Below are 17,499 nucleotides of genomic sequence, written 5' to 3' on the forward strand. Positions count from 1 at the left end.
AACCTGTTGAATTGTGTACTGATTCCAAACTGTCATGGATCGGAATGGAGAACTAGGAATGGAAAATGGAATCAGGGACTGCATCTTTAAGGACAAAATCAGGAATCAGGGTGTAAGACTCAGACGACAAGAATTTGCACCCTATCCCAGTGTGAAACCAGAGCAAGAGAAAACCAGCTAAATAGTCAGAACTCGGACAGAGAGCAAGGAAGAGCCAGGGTCAGGCTGGGGGAGATGAGCAGTGCAGGGGAGTCAGGACTCACAGGCTGGTTTTTGAAACAGGGACTCCTCAGGGGCCTTGTCTTGTGTAGACGTCTCCTTGAGAAAGAGCCATGGAGTGTCTGCCCTCTTCTCTTGGACCTTAGTAGACTGTATTAGAGAAATGTCCAACTTAACTAGAATATGTGATAAGGAACATGTAGTATACCCTCTGTCTACCCTAATTTGTTGCAGATTCCAATTAGATATTCCAATTCCAATCTTTGTTTATGGTAAATTTTGAACTTTTTAGGTGTCTTGGTTTGCAGTGGGATGTTACTATCTCATGGTCGGTCATAAAAATGAACATGCCAGAAGATATCTCAGGTATGAATTTATTTTTTTCCTCTCTAGTTAACCTGTAGAATTGATGTCTTGCTCATAAGCTTTCAAGTAGTAATTAGTGAGTACTTTAAAAGCAATGTGAAAGAATAAATGTTTTTCTTTTTTTCTTCCTTTCTTTTCTTTCTCTCTTTCTTGCCTTTTCTTTTCCTTCTCGCCTCCCCTCCCCTCTCTCTCGAGGGTTCTCACTCTGTTGCCCAGACTAGAGTGCAGTGGTGCAATAATAGCTCACCTCAAACTCAAATGATCCTCTTGCTCAGCCTCCCGAGTAGCTGGGACTACAGGCACCACCATGCCTAGCTGATTTAAACATTTTTTTTTTTTTTAGTAGAGACGAATCTCACTGTGTTGCCTAGGCTGGTCTTGAACTCTTGGCCTCAAGCAGTCCTCCTGCTTCGGCCTCTGAAAGTGTCGAGATGACAGGCATGAGCCACCATGCCTGGCTGAATAAATGTTTTCTTCAAGTGGTTTGTTCTTTATAAGATGCCATGGGGAGAGAGAGAAAAAAAAAAAAACAGTGATGTAGACCCTATTCTCAGGGAACCTACATATTTTATTTATTAATGAGAATAAATGGCCAGGCATGGTGGCTCACACCTGTTATGCCAGCACTTTGGGAGGTCAATGCAGGTGGATCACCTGAGGTCAGGAGTTCAAGACTAGCCTGACTAACATGGTGAAACTCCGTCTCTACTAAAAATACAAAAAATTAGCCAGATATAGTAGTGGGCATCTGCATCCCAGCTACTCGGGAGGCTGAGACAGGAGAATCGCTTGAACCTGGAAAGTGGAGGTTGCAGTGAGCTGATACCGCACCATTGCACTCCAGTCTGGGTGACAAGAGCAAAACTCTGTCTCAAAATAATAATAATAATAATTAAAAATTAATAAATGAGAATAAATATGAAACAATAGAGAATAATGTAGTTTGAAAGTTTCTCTCTTTCGCTTACAGAGATCCTGTTAACCTTTTACTTTTAGGATTTCTTTTATTAATAGTTGTGAAATTACACAAAACTTTATGTAAAATTGGGGTCACTAAATGTGACTTTAAAACAGAATTCTTAGCAGGGTGAACTGATTCATGTAATGATTTGCTGTGGTTTTAACTTAAGGAAAGCCATGCAGCCTAGTGAAGCTATTTAACCAGTACTATTCAAGTTTAGAAAAATGTCAAGTATGTGAAGAATTAATTACTTAAACTCTGTAAATGTTCTAATTTCTGTGGTTTCTTCCGTGCAAATAAAACAGAATTGGTCTGTAACGGAAACAGCATAAACTTTGGAGTCAAATTTGAATTCTAATCCAAGTTCTGTGACTTACCAACTGAAATTCCTTGGGAAAGTTAATTTCTCCTGCTCTCTCTTTCTTTAAAAATGGGGATGTCAGCCAGGCGTGGTGGCTCATGCCTGTAATCCCAACACTTTGGGAGGCCGAGACAGGCAGATTACCTTAGGTCAGGAGTTCGAGACCAGCCTGGCCAACATGGTGAAAGTCTGTCTCTACTAAAAATAAAAAAATCAGCTGGGCATGGTGGCATGCACCCATAATCCCCGCTACTCGGGAGGCTGAGGGAGGAGAATTGTTTGAGTCCAGGAGGTGGAGGTTGTAGTGAGCTGAGATTGCACTACTGCACTCCAGCCTCGCCGACAGAGTGAAACTCTGTCTCAAAAAATCCTTAAAAGGGAGTGGGGGTGGGGGAGATGTCATACTCATATAGCAGGATTGTTAGGAAGACTGATGCCACGAAAGTACCCTGTACTAGGAAGAAACTAGAATGTTCCCTGGTTGGTTGTATGTTCAGCATTTTAGAAGAACTTCTACATAGAAAGATGATTAGTATTGTAAAAGTTATTTTGAGCTATGCTGCTTTGATCTAGCGTGCAATTCAGTGATGGACTCTTATCAGTGGTCCCCAACATTTTTGGCACCAGGGACCGTTTTGTAGAAGTCCCCCCTCCCAGGGTGGGGGGACTGGTTTCATGATGATTCAAGCGCATTACATTTATCGTGTACTTTTTTCTATTATTATTACATTGTAGCATATAATGAAATAATTATACAACTCACTATAATGAAGAATCAGTGGGAGCCCTGAGCTTGTTTTCCTGCAACTAGATGGTCCCATCTGGGAGAGATGGGAGACAGCGACACGTCATCAGGCATTAGATTCTCGTAAGGAGTGCGCCACCTAGATCCCTCACATGTGCAATTAACAATAGGGTTTGCGCACTTACGAGAACCTAATGCCTCTGATCTGACAGGAGGCAGAGTTCAGGCGGAAATGCAAGTGAAGGGGAGTGGCTGTAAATACAGATTAAGCTTTTTTTTTTTTTTCAAATGGCAAGTTCTTTCTTGACATATGAAGCTTTACTCACCCGCCTGCCACTCACCTCCTGCTGTGCCGCCTGGTTCCTAATAGGCCAGGGACTGATACCAGTCTGTGGCCCAGGGGTTGGGACCCCTGTTCTACATGAAACAGGTAACATTTGGATAAAAGAAAACTTAAAATACAAGGAAGTAGGGTATCACCCCCTATGTCTTCCACGTTTTGTGATATGTTCTCTTTATTCCTTGTGGGTTAATTATACAGTGTTCACTGTATACAATTATTCACTGATATATATGAGTCCAGTCCCTGTAACCAGGGTGCATCTGTTGACCATCATCTATAGGATATCGCTTAATCCCTCAAGCCTCAGTATACCTGTCTTTAAAATATAAATGAATTTATCTTGCGAGTTACTAGGATGAGAGGATGTATCTACTAGGTTACAAAATGGAGCTCCTGAATTGAGTAATATCTGTAAGTTCTGTTTAGAACGCTAATGGGTTTTGCTGCGGTACGTAAAAAGCTGTGGATCTCCTCAAATTTCTTAAAATTTTGCTATACTATTAAACAGTTTTAGTTCAAATGAATCAACACAAACGTTACATTAGTGTTTAATGTGGTGACAGTTCGTTTACTAAATGGATGTTAATGTTTTTGAGGCCATCTCCTTACATAAAATTAACAATTCAAGAATAAATACTAGCCGGGCACAGTGGCTCATGCCTGTAATCTCAGTGACTCAAGAGCCTGAGGCAGAAGGATCACTTGAGCCCAGGATTTTGAGGCTGCAGTGAGCTATGATCATACCACTGCATTCCAGCCTCCAGCGACAGAGCAAAACTCTGTCTCTAAAAATAAAAAATAATAAATAGGCTGGGCGCAGTGGCTCATGCCTGTAATCCCAGCACTTTGGGAGGCCAAGGTGGGTGGAGCACCTGAGGTCAGGAGTTCAAGACCAGCCTGACCAACATGGTGAAACCCCATCTCTACTGTGAATACAAAATTAGCCGGGCATGGTGGCGGGTGCCTGTAATCCCAGCTACTCGGGAGGTTGAGGTAGGAGAATTGCTTGGTATCTGGAGGCAGAGGCTGCAGAGAGCCGAGATCGCACCACTGCACTCCAGCCTGGGCGACAAAGTGAGACTTTGTCTCAAAAAAAAAAAAAAAAGAATAAATACTATGTGACTTAAATTAACTCTTTTGTTTTAGCAAAGCCACAACACTTGAGAAAACCTATGGACCTGCATGGATAGCCTATGGACATTCATTTGCGGTGGAGAGTGAGCACGACCAAGCCATGGCTGCTTACTTCACAGCAGCACAGCTGATGAAAGGGTACGGCAGAGCAAACTCATCAAACTCCATGAAGGGATGTTTTTCCTAATAGAAATGAAATTTCTATTACTATTACTGCTATTTGGTTGCTAAACTAAACACAAACGTTTTACTTGCCTTTTAATCTAGTTGCTTGTGATTGTAAAATAACTATGAAAGTGGAGGGGAGAGAAGCTGGTGTATGCATTTGCCTAGCAGTTGATTCCAACCAGTGCAAGAAGCAACCAGGAAATTAGGCCAGTGGAGGAGAGGAGTTCTGGAAGCCCTTCCTCACATGCTCATGCAAGAATAAAAATATTCACGAGCAAAATTATTATATCTTATCTATTACCAAAAGGTATTTGATGTGGCTTAGTGGTAGGTGCAGGACTGTATTTGCCAGTATTCTAGATTTATATCAATATTAAATGTATTGAAACTAAGAATGTGTTACTTTGAGGAGTAGAGTATTGCTGTTCACATTGACTGTTTGGTCTCACCATCGGTTACAACTTACAGGGTTGGTTTGTGTGGACTGCTTCTATTGACTGATGACTGCATCCCTGCCTGGAGAGGTAGTGGGAGTGCAGTGGTCCAGAGGCCTGGTCTGGAGTCATACCTCCTGGACTCTTCGTGGCTCTTCCACTCCCAGCCATGTGACGTTGGGCAAGTTTTTTAGCCTCCTGAGAAATAGGAATAATAGCAAAATTTACTCACTGGCTTATTGTGAGAAGTAATTGAGATAATACCAATTAAAGACTTTGAAGAGTGTCTTACACATAGAAAGCACTCAGTGAAAGTTAGCTACCTGTGTTTATTTACTTGTATGCAGGGGTGGAATCATATATTTATCTGTATTGAATGTCATCCTGTTAGGTTTGGTCTCTTTGCAAACTGTTAGGCTCTTTTTGTCACTCAGTTCTGCGTTTAAATTAGTACCCACCTCAGTCAGTAGTCATAGTAACTTGGTAAGTATCATAGCTCCTTAGCTGTATTAGTCAGTAGGGCTGCCATAACAAAATACCACAGACTGGGTGACTTAAAGGACATTTATTTTTTCATAGTTGTGGAGGTTGAGAAGTCCAAGATCAGGGTGCTGGCCAGTGCAGTTCCTATTGAGGGGTCTCTTCCTGGTTTGTAGATAACTGCCTTCTTGCTGTGTCCTCACATGGCAGAGAGAGCTCTGGTGTCTCTTCCTCTTGTAAAAACACTAGCCCTATTGGATGAGAACCTTACACAAACCCTATTGGATAAAAGCCTTACACTAGCCCTGTTGGATAAGAGCCTTATACTAACCCTGTTGGATAAGAGCCTTACACTAGCCCTGTTGGATAAGAGCCCTACACTAGCCCTGTTGGATAAGAGCCCTACACTAGCCCTGTTGGATAAGAGCTTTATACTAACCCTGTTGGATAAGAGCCTTATACTAACCCTGTTGGATAAGAGCCCTACACTAGCCCTGTTGGATAAGAGCCCTACACTAGCCCTGTTGGATAAGAGCCTTACACTAGCCCTGTTGGATAAGAGCCCTACACTAGCCCTGTTGGATAAGAGCCCTACACCAGCCCTGTTGGATAAGAGCCCTACACTAGCCCTGTTGGATAAGAGCCTTATACTAACCCTGTTGGATAAGAGCCCTACACTAGCCCTGTTGGATAAGAGCCTTACACTAGCCCTGTTGGATAAGAGCCCTACACTAGCCCTGTTGGATAAGAGCCCTACACTAGCCCTATTGGATAAGAGCCTTATACTAACCCTGTTGGATAAGAGCCTTACACTAGCCCTGTTGGATAAGAGCCCTACACTAGCCCTGTTGGGTAAAAGCCATACTCTTAGGACTTCAGGTAACCTTTATTATCTTTTCATAGGCCCTATCTTCAAGTACAGGCACAGTAGGGGTTAGGGATTTAATGTATGAATTTGGGGGGCAGAGGGGACACAAACAGTCCATAGCACTAATATATTACTAGAAAATAACCTTCCAGAGTAGAGTTGCACACCCAGTTATGGATCCACCTAAATGGTCCTCATACTCAGTCCAGGTCTCTCCATCCTGTTCACCAAGATGGGTGAGACCTTTTCCAGTTCTCTTCTGAAGCTCAGCTCCAGTATCTGCATATTTCCCCTATGTATCAATATGATAATTTGTTACCAAAAAAAAAAAATCTCAATAATTCACTGTGAGTTGGTTTTTAAGAGCATATGCTACAGTCTGGTAATTTTTATTTGATATTTTGGGTTCTCAGAAACAGAGTAGTTATTAGTTAGTTCCTAGCTGGGAATCAGAATCAATGATAATTAATGACACAATACCTTCAGTGTTTCCAAATCTAACAAACTTTGTCATTAAATTCTCACATTAAGCTAGGTGTGGTAGCTCACACCTGTAATCCCAGCACTTTGGGAGGCTGAGGTGGGAGGATTGCTTGAGGCCAGGAGTTTGATACTAGCCCTGGCAACATAGTGAGACCTTTATCTTTACAAAAAAAAAATTAAAAATTAGCTGGGTTTGATGGTGCCTGCCTGTAATCCCAGCTATGCGGGAAACTGAGGCAGGATGGTCACTGTGCCACCACAATCCAGCCTGGGTGACCAGTTGAGATACGTCTCAAAAACCTCATGATAGCCCATCAAGATAAGCATTATTTTTCTTTCAAGTTTACTTATCTGTCAGAGCAGCTCTGCATTTTCTTAACTTGTCTGTATTTGGATAAATGTTTGAAATTGGATGAATATTTTTATGTGTCCTTTATGATTTCTTTTTTGAGTCATTGGTTATTTAAGAATATGTTGACATTTAACTTCCACATATTTATGAATTTCCCAAATTTTCTTCTTTTGTTGTTTTTTTAACTTAATTCCATTGTAGTTAGAGAACATACTTCGTGTGATTTTAGTCCTTTTAAATTTATTGAGGCTGGCCGGGCGCAGTGGCTCACACCTGTAATCCCAGCACTTTGGGAGGCCAGAGGGGTGTGGATCACTTGAGGTCAGGAGTTCAAGACCAGCCTGGCCAATATGGTGAAACCCCATCCCTACTAAAAATACAAAAATTAGCCGGGTGTGGTGGCTCACGCCTGTAGTCCCAGCTACTCGGGAGGCTGAGGCAGGAGAAGCTCTCGAACCCGGAGGCAGAGGTTCCAATGAGCTGAGATCGCACCACTGCACTCCAGCCTGGGCGACAGAGCGAGACTCCATCTCAAAAAAAAAAAAAAGAAATTATTGAGGCTTTTTTATGAGCCATTCTATAGATTGTTCCAGATTATTTGAGAATTCTGCTCTTGCTGGGTGGAGTGTTCCATAGATACCTGTTACATCTGATTTTATAGTGTTGTTGAAGTCTTCTCTTTCCTTATTGATCTTCGACTTATTTATTCTCTGCATTATTGCAAGTGAGGTATTAAAGTCTCCAGATTTTATTGTTGAATTGTGTATTTCTCTCTCCAATTCCGGCACATTTCACTTCATATATTCTGAGTCTCTGTTGTTAGGTGTGTACATGTTTATAATTGTTGTATTTTCTTGATGGATTGAGCCTTTTATCGTTACAAAATATCACTAATTATCTCTAATAATACTTTTTTTAATAAAGTCTGTTTCATCTGATGTTACTGTAGGCACACCAGCTCTCTTTTGTTACTGTTTATATGGTGTGGTTTTTTTCATTCTTTTAATTTCAACTTGTGTTTTGAATCTAAAGCATGTCTCTTGTTGACAACATACAGTTAGATCCATTTATGTTTAATTACTAACAAGATAGGATTTATGTCTGGCGTTTTGTTCTTTATTGTCTATACATCACATCTTTTGTTCCTGTATTTCTTCTTTTGTGTTGAGTAAATATTTTATAACGTCCCATTTTAATCCCCTTTTTTTTATTATACTATATCTTTTGAGTTATTTTCTTAGATTGGTTATCTTTAGGATTATAATTAGCACCTTAATTTAAAACGACCTACTTTGAATTAATACCAATTTAATTTTAATAGTATGCCCAAACCTTACTCCGATGTAGCTGTTTCCTCTTGCCTCCTTGTGCTGTTATTGTCATATAGAATACATCTTACACATTATAAGTCCATCAGCACAGATCTGTTGTTATTATTTATTCTGTTGTCTCTTAAATCAGATAGAAGAGTTAAAAACAAGCACATTTTATACTGTCTCATAATTAGCAATGTAGCTATTTTTATCCGACTCTCATTTCTTCGTGTTGTTAAACCAAAAGTAAAATTTGAAGACCCTCCCCCACCATCTAAATGGGCTTCCTCCTCTAGGCCAGGGCCCTCCAAGTTTCACCTGAAAGAGTGGTTCAGGCCGAGATGGGAAGTGGGGGTCCAACACGCCTCTTTACACCCTCCAGCATTAACATCAAACGGACCTTCAGTCTGATAAGAAGAAACACTTACCATCTATCTTCTCTGAAGCCTGCTACCTGGAGGCTTCATCTGCATGATAAGATTTGGTCTCTGCAACCTCTTATCATAACCCAGACATTGCTTACTATTGATAATAACTCTTTCAACCAATCAGAAAAATCTTAAATCTACCTGTTACCTGGAAGCCTGCACTTCGAGTTCTTAGAGTTTGACTCTTCTGCAACAATGTGGATTTGAATTCCTATGTAGTATCCTTCTATTTTAGCATAAAGGACTCCCTTTAGTATTTCTTACTGGGCAGATGTACTAATGACAGATTTTCTCAATTATACATTGTTATTATTTATGTAATTTTGTTTTTCAAAGAAGCTGTGAGGAAAGAAGGTGTATATACTTATATCATTTGTTATATTAACCCTGTTATTTACCATTTTCGGTTCTCTTTGTTCCTATGGGTTCAAGTTACCATCCAGTGTTACTTTCCTACTGTAATACAGCTTTGCTGTCACCCGCTTCCTATTACACTGTTATTGGTAAACCTTACATTTCTGTATATGATAGGCCCAACAATATAATTGCACATTGAGTATCCCTAATCTGAAAATCCAAAGTTCAAAATGTTCCAGAAGCCAAAACTTTTTGAGCACTGTCATGACACTCAAAAAGAATTGCTCACTGGAGTATTTTGGATTTTCAGAATAGGGATGCATAAATTCCAAAATTTAAAAAAACCTGAAATCCCAGACACTTCTGGTCTCAAGCATTTCTGGTAAAGAATACTCAACCTGTACATAGAGTCTCACTCTCTTGCCCAGGCTGGAGTGCAGTGGCACCATCACAGCTCACCGCATTCTCAAACTCCTGGGCTCAAGGGATCCTTCCGCCTCAGCCTCTCAAGTGTCTGGGACTACAAGCCCATAGCACCACGCTTGGCTAATTTTTTATTACTTTTTAGAGATGGGGTCTCACTGTGTGTCATAAACTCCTGGGCTCAAGCATTCCTTTCACCTTGGCCTCCCAGAGTACTGGGATTACAGGTATGAGCCCAGGGGGCTCTTTTAGGAGCTACCAGACAGGTCAAATAGCAGCAGTTCCCTGTGGGGTGTTTGAGGAACTCTAAATTAATTCTGCTTTCTCCAGTGGCTGCTAGGCTAATGGCTTTACAACGGCTGTTGTTATGAGACTGCTTGTTTTTAAGGTTAATGCAAAGCTAGGGAAAGAGAGATGGGAATAAGACAAGTTAAAGCAGCACAAAGTTGTTCTTACTGAGATTTAGCCATCTTTTCTTGAATATACACTCCTCAGATTGTTTTAAGAGCTTGGTTACCTTCCAAAGTTCTGAAAAAATTGGTTTTGATAATTTTTGCCAGTGTTCTTGTTGCTTCTATGGATGAATAGATTTTTGGAGTCCTTATGCTGCCATTTTGAAAGTACTTCTACCAGGTGTAAATATTTTTAAAGAATTTGTCATGACCTTCTGTAGAGGATATAATCTTAATTTGAGTTATGACTCTAGATTAGAACCAAAGCACACACCAAGCAATCAGTATTTATTGATGTTCCGAGATCATCATCAAGGAAAGATTGTCTTACTACACTTGCTTTAATGCAATCACTGATCCCAATCGTGTGAACAGATGAAAATTCAATTAAAAAGTAGTTCTGACTCTGCCTAGAACTGTCTCAGAAGGTGGGAAAATTGAATCAATACACAGGGCATTATTCATAACTCTTCTGCATAGAACTGATTATAATGGGAATTCACAGAAGGGAGAGCATTTATGTTAGAAAAGTCAGAGGTGGCTTCATAAAGGGAAGTAGAACTTGAACCCAATCTTGAAGGATAAATGGTGGTGAGTAAATAAGAGGAAGACCAGTGTCGGCTGGGGCATGACATTAGCATCAAGGAGGAAGACAGCACCACAGAGACCTGCCCTTTTGCTTTAGAGAGTTTTTGTTTTTTTACTGTGGAATAATAATGAAAATTAAAGGTAAATAAGTTGCAGATAGATTCTAGAAGTGGCAGCTGATTAGTCCAAAGCCCATTAGGCATTCATTAAATATTTGTAAATTAAGAGAAAAAAGTAAATGCTGTGTTTTGGCTACCTTTAAATTATTTTGCAGATAGGATTTGAAGTTGACAGATTAATTTCTGCTAAATCACAGTTTTTGGTGTTGAATATGTGAAATTTTCCAATTTTTTAGGTGTCATTTGCCTATGCTGTATATTGGATTAGAATATGGTTTGACCAATAACTCAAAACTAGCTGAAAGGTTCTTCAGCCAAGCTCTGAGCATCGCACCGGAAGACCCTTTTGTTATGCATGAGGTCGGCGTGGTTGCATTTCAGAATGGAGAGTAAGTACTGGAAGACCAGAAACCCTTCTGTTAACTAGTGATTGTAAATAGAGTAGGTGATCACTAGAGTTCACTTCAGTAGATTTGTACTTTTAAATGTTCTATTTTAGGAGAAGGAGATAGAAAAAAAAAGAGAGAAACTGTTATCTTGGATTTCCTTAAAAATTCTAAACCCAGGTTTTGGTCTTTTTTTGATCTGAGCTACCACTTGTTTTCTTACATGATTGGACAGTTCAGATTACACATACCCCACAGTGTGGCTGGGGGCGCTGTGGAATCCTTAGTTATCTCTGTGTTGATAAGGAGTTGAATTTACGTATTTGAGAAGAATTTGACATGGTTTTTGAAACAAAAGTGTTTTCTATTTAGTTACTAGTAAGTCAGAAAATTTAATTCCTGGTCAGTGTAGGCTTTACTGTACTCTAGGATATTTGTAGAATAAGTGATTTGGTGTTATACTCAAAGAGAAAAATGTCTGCAATCCTTTGCATTTCATGATATACAAATTTTAAAATCGCAAATTAGTTTCAGTTTTTTTTGGTTTTTGTTTTTGTTTTTTTGAGATGGAGTCTCGCTGTGTCGCCCAGGCTGGAGTGCAGTGGTTCATTCTCAGCTCACTGCATTCTCTGCCTCCCAGGTTCAAGCGATTCTCCTGCCTCAGCCTCCTGAGTAGCTGGGATTACAGATGCCCACCACCACGCCCGGCTAATTTTTGTATTTTTAGTAGAGACGGGGTTTCACCATGTTGGTCAGGCTGGTCTCGAACTCCTGACCTGGTGATCCGCCTGCCTTAGCCTCCCAAAGTGCTGGGATTACAGGTGTGAGCCTCCACGCTCAGCTGTAAATTAGTATTAATACTACTACAGTGTCATTTATGGCATGTATGTGTTCTAAAAAATGGGTTATCTAGGTATTTTTTAAAAGTTTGAAGCTTTAAAATAAATAGTAATCTTTTAATATAATACAGTAATCATCAGTATTTGCGAATTTGCCTACTCACTAAAATTTATTTGTAACCGCCAAATCAGTTCCTGAGGTGCTTTCTGAGCCATTGGCAGACATGCCCAGGGCTGGGAGAAAGCTGGGTCTCCTGGCACACACACTTCCAGCTGGAGTCTAAGAAGGCAACGCTCTGCCTTTTTTCCCAGTTCAACTATAAACCAGTGTACTTTTTGTGGTCTATTTAGTGCCACAGTTTTCATATTTTTGTGCTTTTTGTTGATGATTTCACTGTTTTGAAATAATCCCCAAGCTTAGTGAAATGCTATCTAGTGTTAATTGTGATACACTTTTGTGTTACAGAGGAAACACATGTATTAGAGAAGCTTCATTCAAGCAGGCATCAGTATTTATAATGCTGCTGGCCCTGACTTCAATATTGATGAATCAACAATATATATCAAATAAGACATCTTTAAATAGAAACACACATAAAACAAGGTTACGCATTGATCAATTAGAGAAAATGTGACCAGAGAATTGCAGGAATCTAACTATATTTCCCCTGGCAGCCGCGGTTCAATATTTGCTAACTCAGTGTACACAGTGACTTTATAGAACATAAATACTGTGGTTGGGTGCGGTGGCTCGCGTCTGTAATCCCAGCACTTTGGGAGGCCGAGATGGGCATATTGCTTGAGGCCAGGAGTTTGAGACCAGCATGTGCAACATGGCGAAACCCCATCTCTACTAAAACTACAGAAATTAGCCAGGGATGGTGGTGTACACCTGTAATCCCAGCTGTGTCAGGAGGCTGAGGCACAAGAATCACTTAAACCCGGGAGGCAGAGGCTGCAGTGAGCTGAGATCGCACCACTGCACTCCAGCCTAGGTGACAGAGTGAGACTCTTAAAAAAAAAAAAAAAAAGGAATATAAATACTGTATCTCCCAAAATCTTGAAATCTTGAACTCTTGATATTAATGCCGTAAAATTAATCATTTGTGACTTAACTTTGAATTTTTATAATTATTTCCAGCAGTTTACCCCATTGCATTTTAGTACTACTAGAAAGGTAATCAAAATTTTTTTTAAAGTTTATATTTGCTAATTTCGAGTAATCTGCAACCTTTTTTCCTTTCATTTTAGATGGAAAACAGCCGAAAAATGGTTTCTTGATGCTTTGGAAAAAATTAAAGCAATTGGGAACGAGGTATTCTTTGTAGTACCTGTAAATATACACATATACACCCCTGAGTGTTTACTGTTAAATGAGGGAAACAACACAGAAATCTCTTGCCTTCGAAGATAGTAACCTGATATTTTCATAACAAGCGGCTGTTAATGTTTGCATTGTCAGTTAACTGTTTTACCACGTGGTAAGAAATGAGTTTTTTCCCTAAGAGGGCAAGTGTTGGCGTTTGCTTCTTAAATGGGCTCTAGCTTTGAAACGTGAGAGGCATCAGAATAGATTGGATGATTATGTGAAGCTAGGAATAGTCATTGGGTCGCGGAAACAATTGGGCACCGTAGCGTCAGATGTAATATTCCTCTAGAACTTCAGAGAGCTTCTTTGACTGAAGGGTAAATAAAGTATAGCAGCAGGTCCCACTTCTGAAAGGATAGGGATGGGATAGGTATTACTGAAATTCACACCTTTTGTTGCTGTTACTGCATACTGAGTGTGTATTTGGGCCTTTCCATTTTAAAATATTTGACTGCTTCTGTTGTATGAACGATCCCGTGAATTGGTGCTTATGAGTTAACCTAACAATTATCAAGGATGTGTATATACTGATATTACTTAAAAGTAGTAACAGTTTTAGATACCATAAACTTGCATAGTAAGAGATTTGCATGATGCTCTTCTGTTTCATTCGTGCCTGTTTTGTTTCATTCTATTCTGATTTTCACTTCTCAGCTTCCTGCTGTTACTGTTTGTGCACACCTGCCCACAGTTTTCTTCTCCCTTGGCTGTTAGCTCTCTCTGCTGTTACAGACACAGCTTTGTCTCCCTGCCAAGCGATCTGCCTGTCCCCATAGACACAGCTTTGTTTACTTTGGTCTCTCATGTCATCTGAACTTATAAATACTATTTCTGTGTTTGCACATGCGTGTATATAAAGCAGGTGCCTCTGTCGCATAGTCTTGGGTAGTTCTGGATAATCCAAGTGTTCTGTTAATAGGGGATTGCCACTTGCCACCTTGTCAGTTTTCTAAGAAGTGACTGCCTTACGCCCCAGACAGGCTCAGCAGCATCAGCATCACCTAGAAGCCTGCTAGAAGTGCAGAATCTCAGACCAACTGAATCAAAATCTGCAGTTTTAGCGTGATGCCCAGGGGATTATCATGCACAGAAAAGTTTTGAGAAGCACTTTCCTAAACCATACTTAAGTTGAACCTGTATTCTTTGATGATTAAGGGGCACTAAATTTAGAGTCTTACAGAAACTTAATGGTTTTAAGTATGAAAGCACAACACTATTGAAATGTCAAAATGCCCATTAAAAAGTTATACGAAGAGGGGGAAAATATTGACTTTATTAGAAACTGCAGCAAATGTCAAAGAGAAACAGTCATGCCTAAGAGTCATTAAATGATTTGTTTTTCATTCACATGGGCTGTGCCTCCTAGAACTGGTCTCAATAGAGTTAGAGAATCTGTGGCTCAGGTCTGTTCATTCATTTAGTTGACATATATTTAATGAGTGTCAGCCATGCCATAGGCTCTGAGCTAGGCCTTGGGATGCAAAGGGGAATGAGTTTACTATTTCCTGACCTCAGATCAACTGGGGAATGTAAGTACGTAAATTGACAGTGAAAATACGGTGCAATTGAGGAACTAAAGGTGCCCACAGAGAAAGGCAGTTCACCCAGAAATGAGCCTTTTGCATACACCTCAGTCCTGAAAGTCATCAGACATCAGCTAGGCAAAAATTAGGGCAAGGGTATTCCAGTGTTTGCAAAAATTGGAGCTAATTCATTATGGCTTGGATTTTGAGTTCACAGAGAATGTCAAGGAGTGGGTCAGGAGGGTTAAGTGTGGGTCACTAAAGGCCCAGAATGAAAGAGTTTGTGCCTTATCCTGAGGAGAATGGGAAAACAAAAGGGATTTAAGAAGGAAACAACCCGGTCAGACTTTTATGATTGGGGCCCAGATTTGACTCTGTTAATGAGGAAGGTGAGGACTAAATAGGTTGGAGTTATGCCTAGCAATTAGAAGGAACCAGCCCTGGTGTGCTTCATGGAAGGGTCAGAGGGGGTGGGGGTGCCATTCACTGACTGGAGGGGCACTCAGAAGCAGTGAGGTCAGGGGCTGGGATGGCCAGGGAGAGATGGGTGTGGTGTGTGGTGCACTAAACTTAAAGTGCTTGTAACATTTACAAGCAGAAGTATTTAGCAGGCAGATGGATAGAGAGGTCTGGTGTTTGAGGGAAAGCTCTGAGTTGCAGATACTCATTTGAACTCCAGCAGGGATAGGCTCTTAGATAAACTTGTCCTAATGATAACAGAATCCTCAGGAAGTCTCCTAGTAGGAAAGAAAGGGAGACAGATAAAACAGCAGTTACCCTGGCCTTGTGGTGTGCTGGCGGCACACACTGGGAGAGAGCCCAGCTTGCAAGGCGTGAAATAATTCAGTGCAAACAAATCAGGCTGAACAGTGACATATATAACTCGTGGGCTTGATGTTGCTATGTTTTAGGTAACAGTTGACAAATGGGAACCTTTGTTGAACAACTTGGGGCATGTCTGCAGAAAACTTAAGTAAGTGAAGTAGAGCATTTTCAGAAATATACTTTGTGACTCAAAGTTTACTTAATTTTGAATACTTTGTCATATTCTTATTTCATGAGATCAACCAGCTTTCTTGTACTTGGCTGCTCAGATATAATCAGCATCAAATCAGTTTTTATTATTTATCTGTGTTGGTGTAATTTTATTTTAGAAACACATTGAGAATTTTACTTTTTTATATGAAAATTTAGTGTTCAAAATTAATTCAGAAGAATTAGGACAGTAGGATATAATTAAAATCCTATCCATAGTCTGTTTTCTGCTAGAGGTTTTGTGGTGTGATAAACAGGCGACAGTTGAAAAATGGGTTTTTTGGTTAAATATGTCTGGGCAATTTTAGGTTATTCAAGATTTAACAAGTATTTCTATTGCAGGATTTCTTTGAGTCTTTACTATGTATTACGAACTTATAGCATTTTCCAAAGTTTAATTGAGCATAAAACTTTTTTTTCACAAAAGACTTTACAAGTCAAGTATTCCAGAGAACTTTAAGGAGCACTTTTCTAAGTAAATCTTTTGGACCTTAAAGCGATACTCCTTGACTGCTTTTATCTACCCCTGATATGGGACACTGACTGTCACCTAAGAGGGTGGTGTGTGGTAAGGGCACAGCCAGGAGGCATGGATTAGGTTCTGGTTGCAGTGTCCCACTGAACATCAAAAGGAATACAGCAGACATCCCTGCAGGAGTGCCCTTGGCCGGCGGAGGGAGTGGGCCTGGAAGATGCATTTAGAGGGCATATTGAGATGCATGAGAGTAGGTGTGGAGGACATTCACCAGTCTAGACTGCTGTTCTCATTGAGACAGTGTTTCTTGGGTGTTGATATGGATGGATGCTCATCTTAGACTTAGGAATTTAGTGCTTTTACTGTAGCCAATAATTGTGTTCTCTCCCACAGAAAGTATGCTGAGGCCTTGGATTACCACCGTCAGGCACTGGTGTTGATTCCTCAGAATGCATCCACCTACTCTGCTATTGGATATATCCACAGTCTGATGGGCAACTTTGAAAATGCTGTGGACTACTTCCACACAGTATGTCTTTTCTTTGTACCTAATTTTAAATCTTGTTAACATTGACCAATTCCTTTTTTGAAAATATTTTTTCTAGGTAATATTTACTTACTATTTTAATATTCTTTAGGCACCCTTACGTGTTATTCTTTTCTTTGCAGAGAAAAGCATGTGGGTGTTGTACAGTATTCATCAAATTAGAAACAAACATGAATCCTGTCCTTAGTGTTTGCAGTGAGGTGCGCAGGTGCCCAGTGGCACTCACCAGTGATCTGAGTGCTGAGCACGGGGTTATCTGTCCACAGTAGCCCCTTTGGGAACTCGCAGTCTTTCTGTTCATGACTGTCCCCTTAGATCACATTAGTAGATGAACAAAACAGTCTCTGCAGTCATCACAAGGAAAGAACCTTTTGTTAATCCGTGTACCATATTCCATCAAATTTAAGGCACCATGAGTAAGCAGGATAACCACAAAGAAAAAAGTGCTGCCAATTAAACTTTCACATAATTTTTTCCCGGCACTTAATTTTTTTGTACTTAGAGAAACTATTCTTGAACATATTTAGGCAGATTTGTATTACTCTAGTACATACATAGAAATGTACATATAAGTGAAATAAATGGTTACAATATTCAGCCCAGAGGGCCAGTATCTGTGTTTTCTCAAAATAGTGCCCTGGTGCTAGCACACACACCCAGTTCCTGACTCTGGGTTTCCTCCCAGCCACAGACACGTGCTTTCCAACTCTCTCTCTCTCGTCCCCTCAGTC

General features: G+C 40.3%; 1 protein-coding gene across 8 annotated transcripts in view; it reads left to right on the forward strand.

Annotated features, from left to right (window-relative positions):
- CDC16 (cell division cycle 16) overlaps window positions 1–17,499 on the forward strand; it is a 40,284-nt gene that overhangs the window by 13,801 nt on the left and 8,984 nt on the right. For all 8 annotated transcript variants that reach the window (XR_008620724.1, XR_010109706.1, XM_057299628.1 and 5 more), the window contains exons 11-16: window positions 512–585; window positions 4,142–4,267; window positions 10,831–10,983; window positions 13,071–13,134; window positions 15,623–15,684; window positions 16,615–16,750. Coding sequence is in view for 6 of the 8 variants with exons in the window: in XM_057299628.1 (XP_057155611.1) it covers window positions 512–585; window positions 4,142–4,267; window positions 10,831–10,983; window positions 13,071–13,134; window positions 15,623–15,684; window positions 16,615–16,750 (615 nt within the window). In the remaining 2 variants the exon portion in view is untranslated. The remainder of the gene's footprint in view (window positions 1–511; window positions 586–4,141; window positions 4,268–10,830; window positions 10,984–13,070; window positions 13,135–15,622; window positions 15,685–16,614; window positions 16,751–17,499) is intronic.

This window comes from Pan paniscus, chromosome 14 (genome assembly GCF_029289425.2).
Source record: "Pan paniscus chromosome 14, NHGRI_mPanPan1-v2.0_pri, whole genome shotgun sequence".
Classification (NCBI taxonomy): Eukaryota; Metazoa; Chordata; class Mammalia; order Primates; family Hominidae; genus Pan; species Pan paniscus.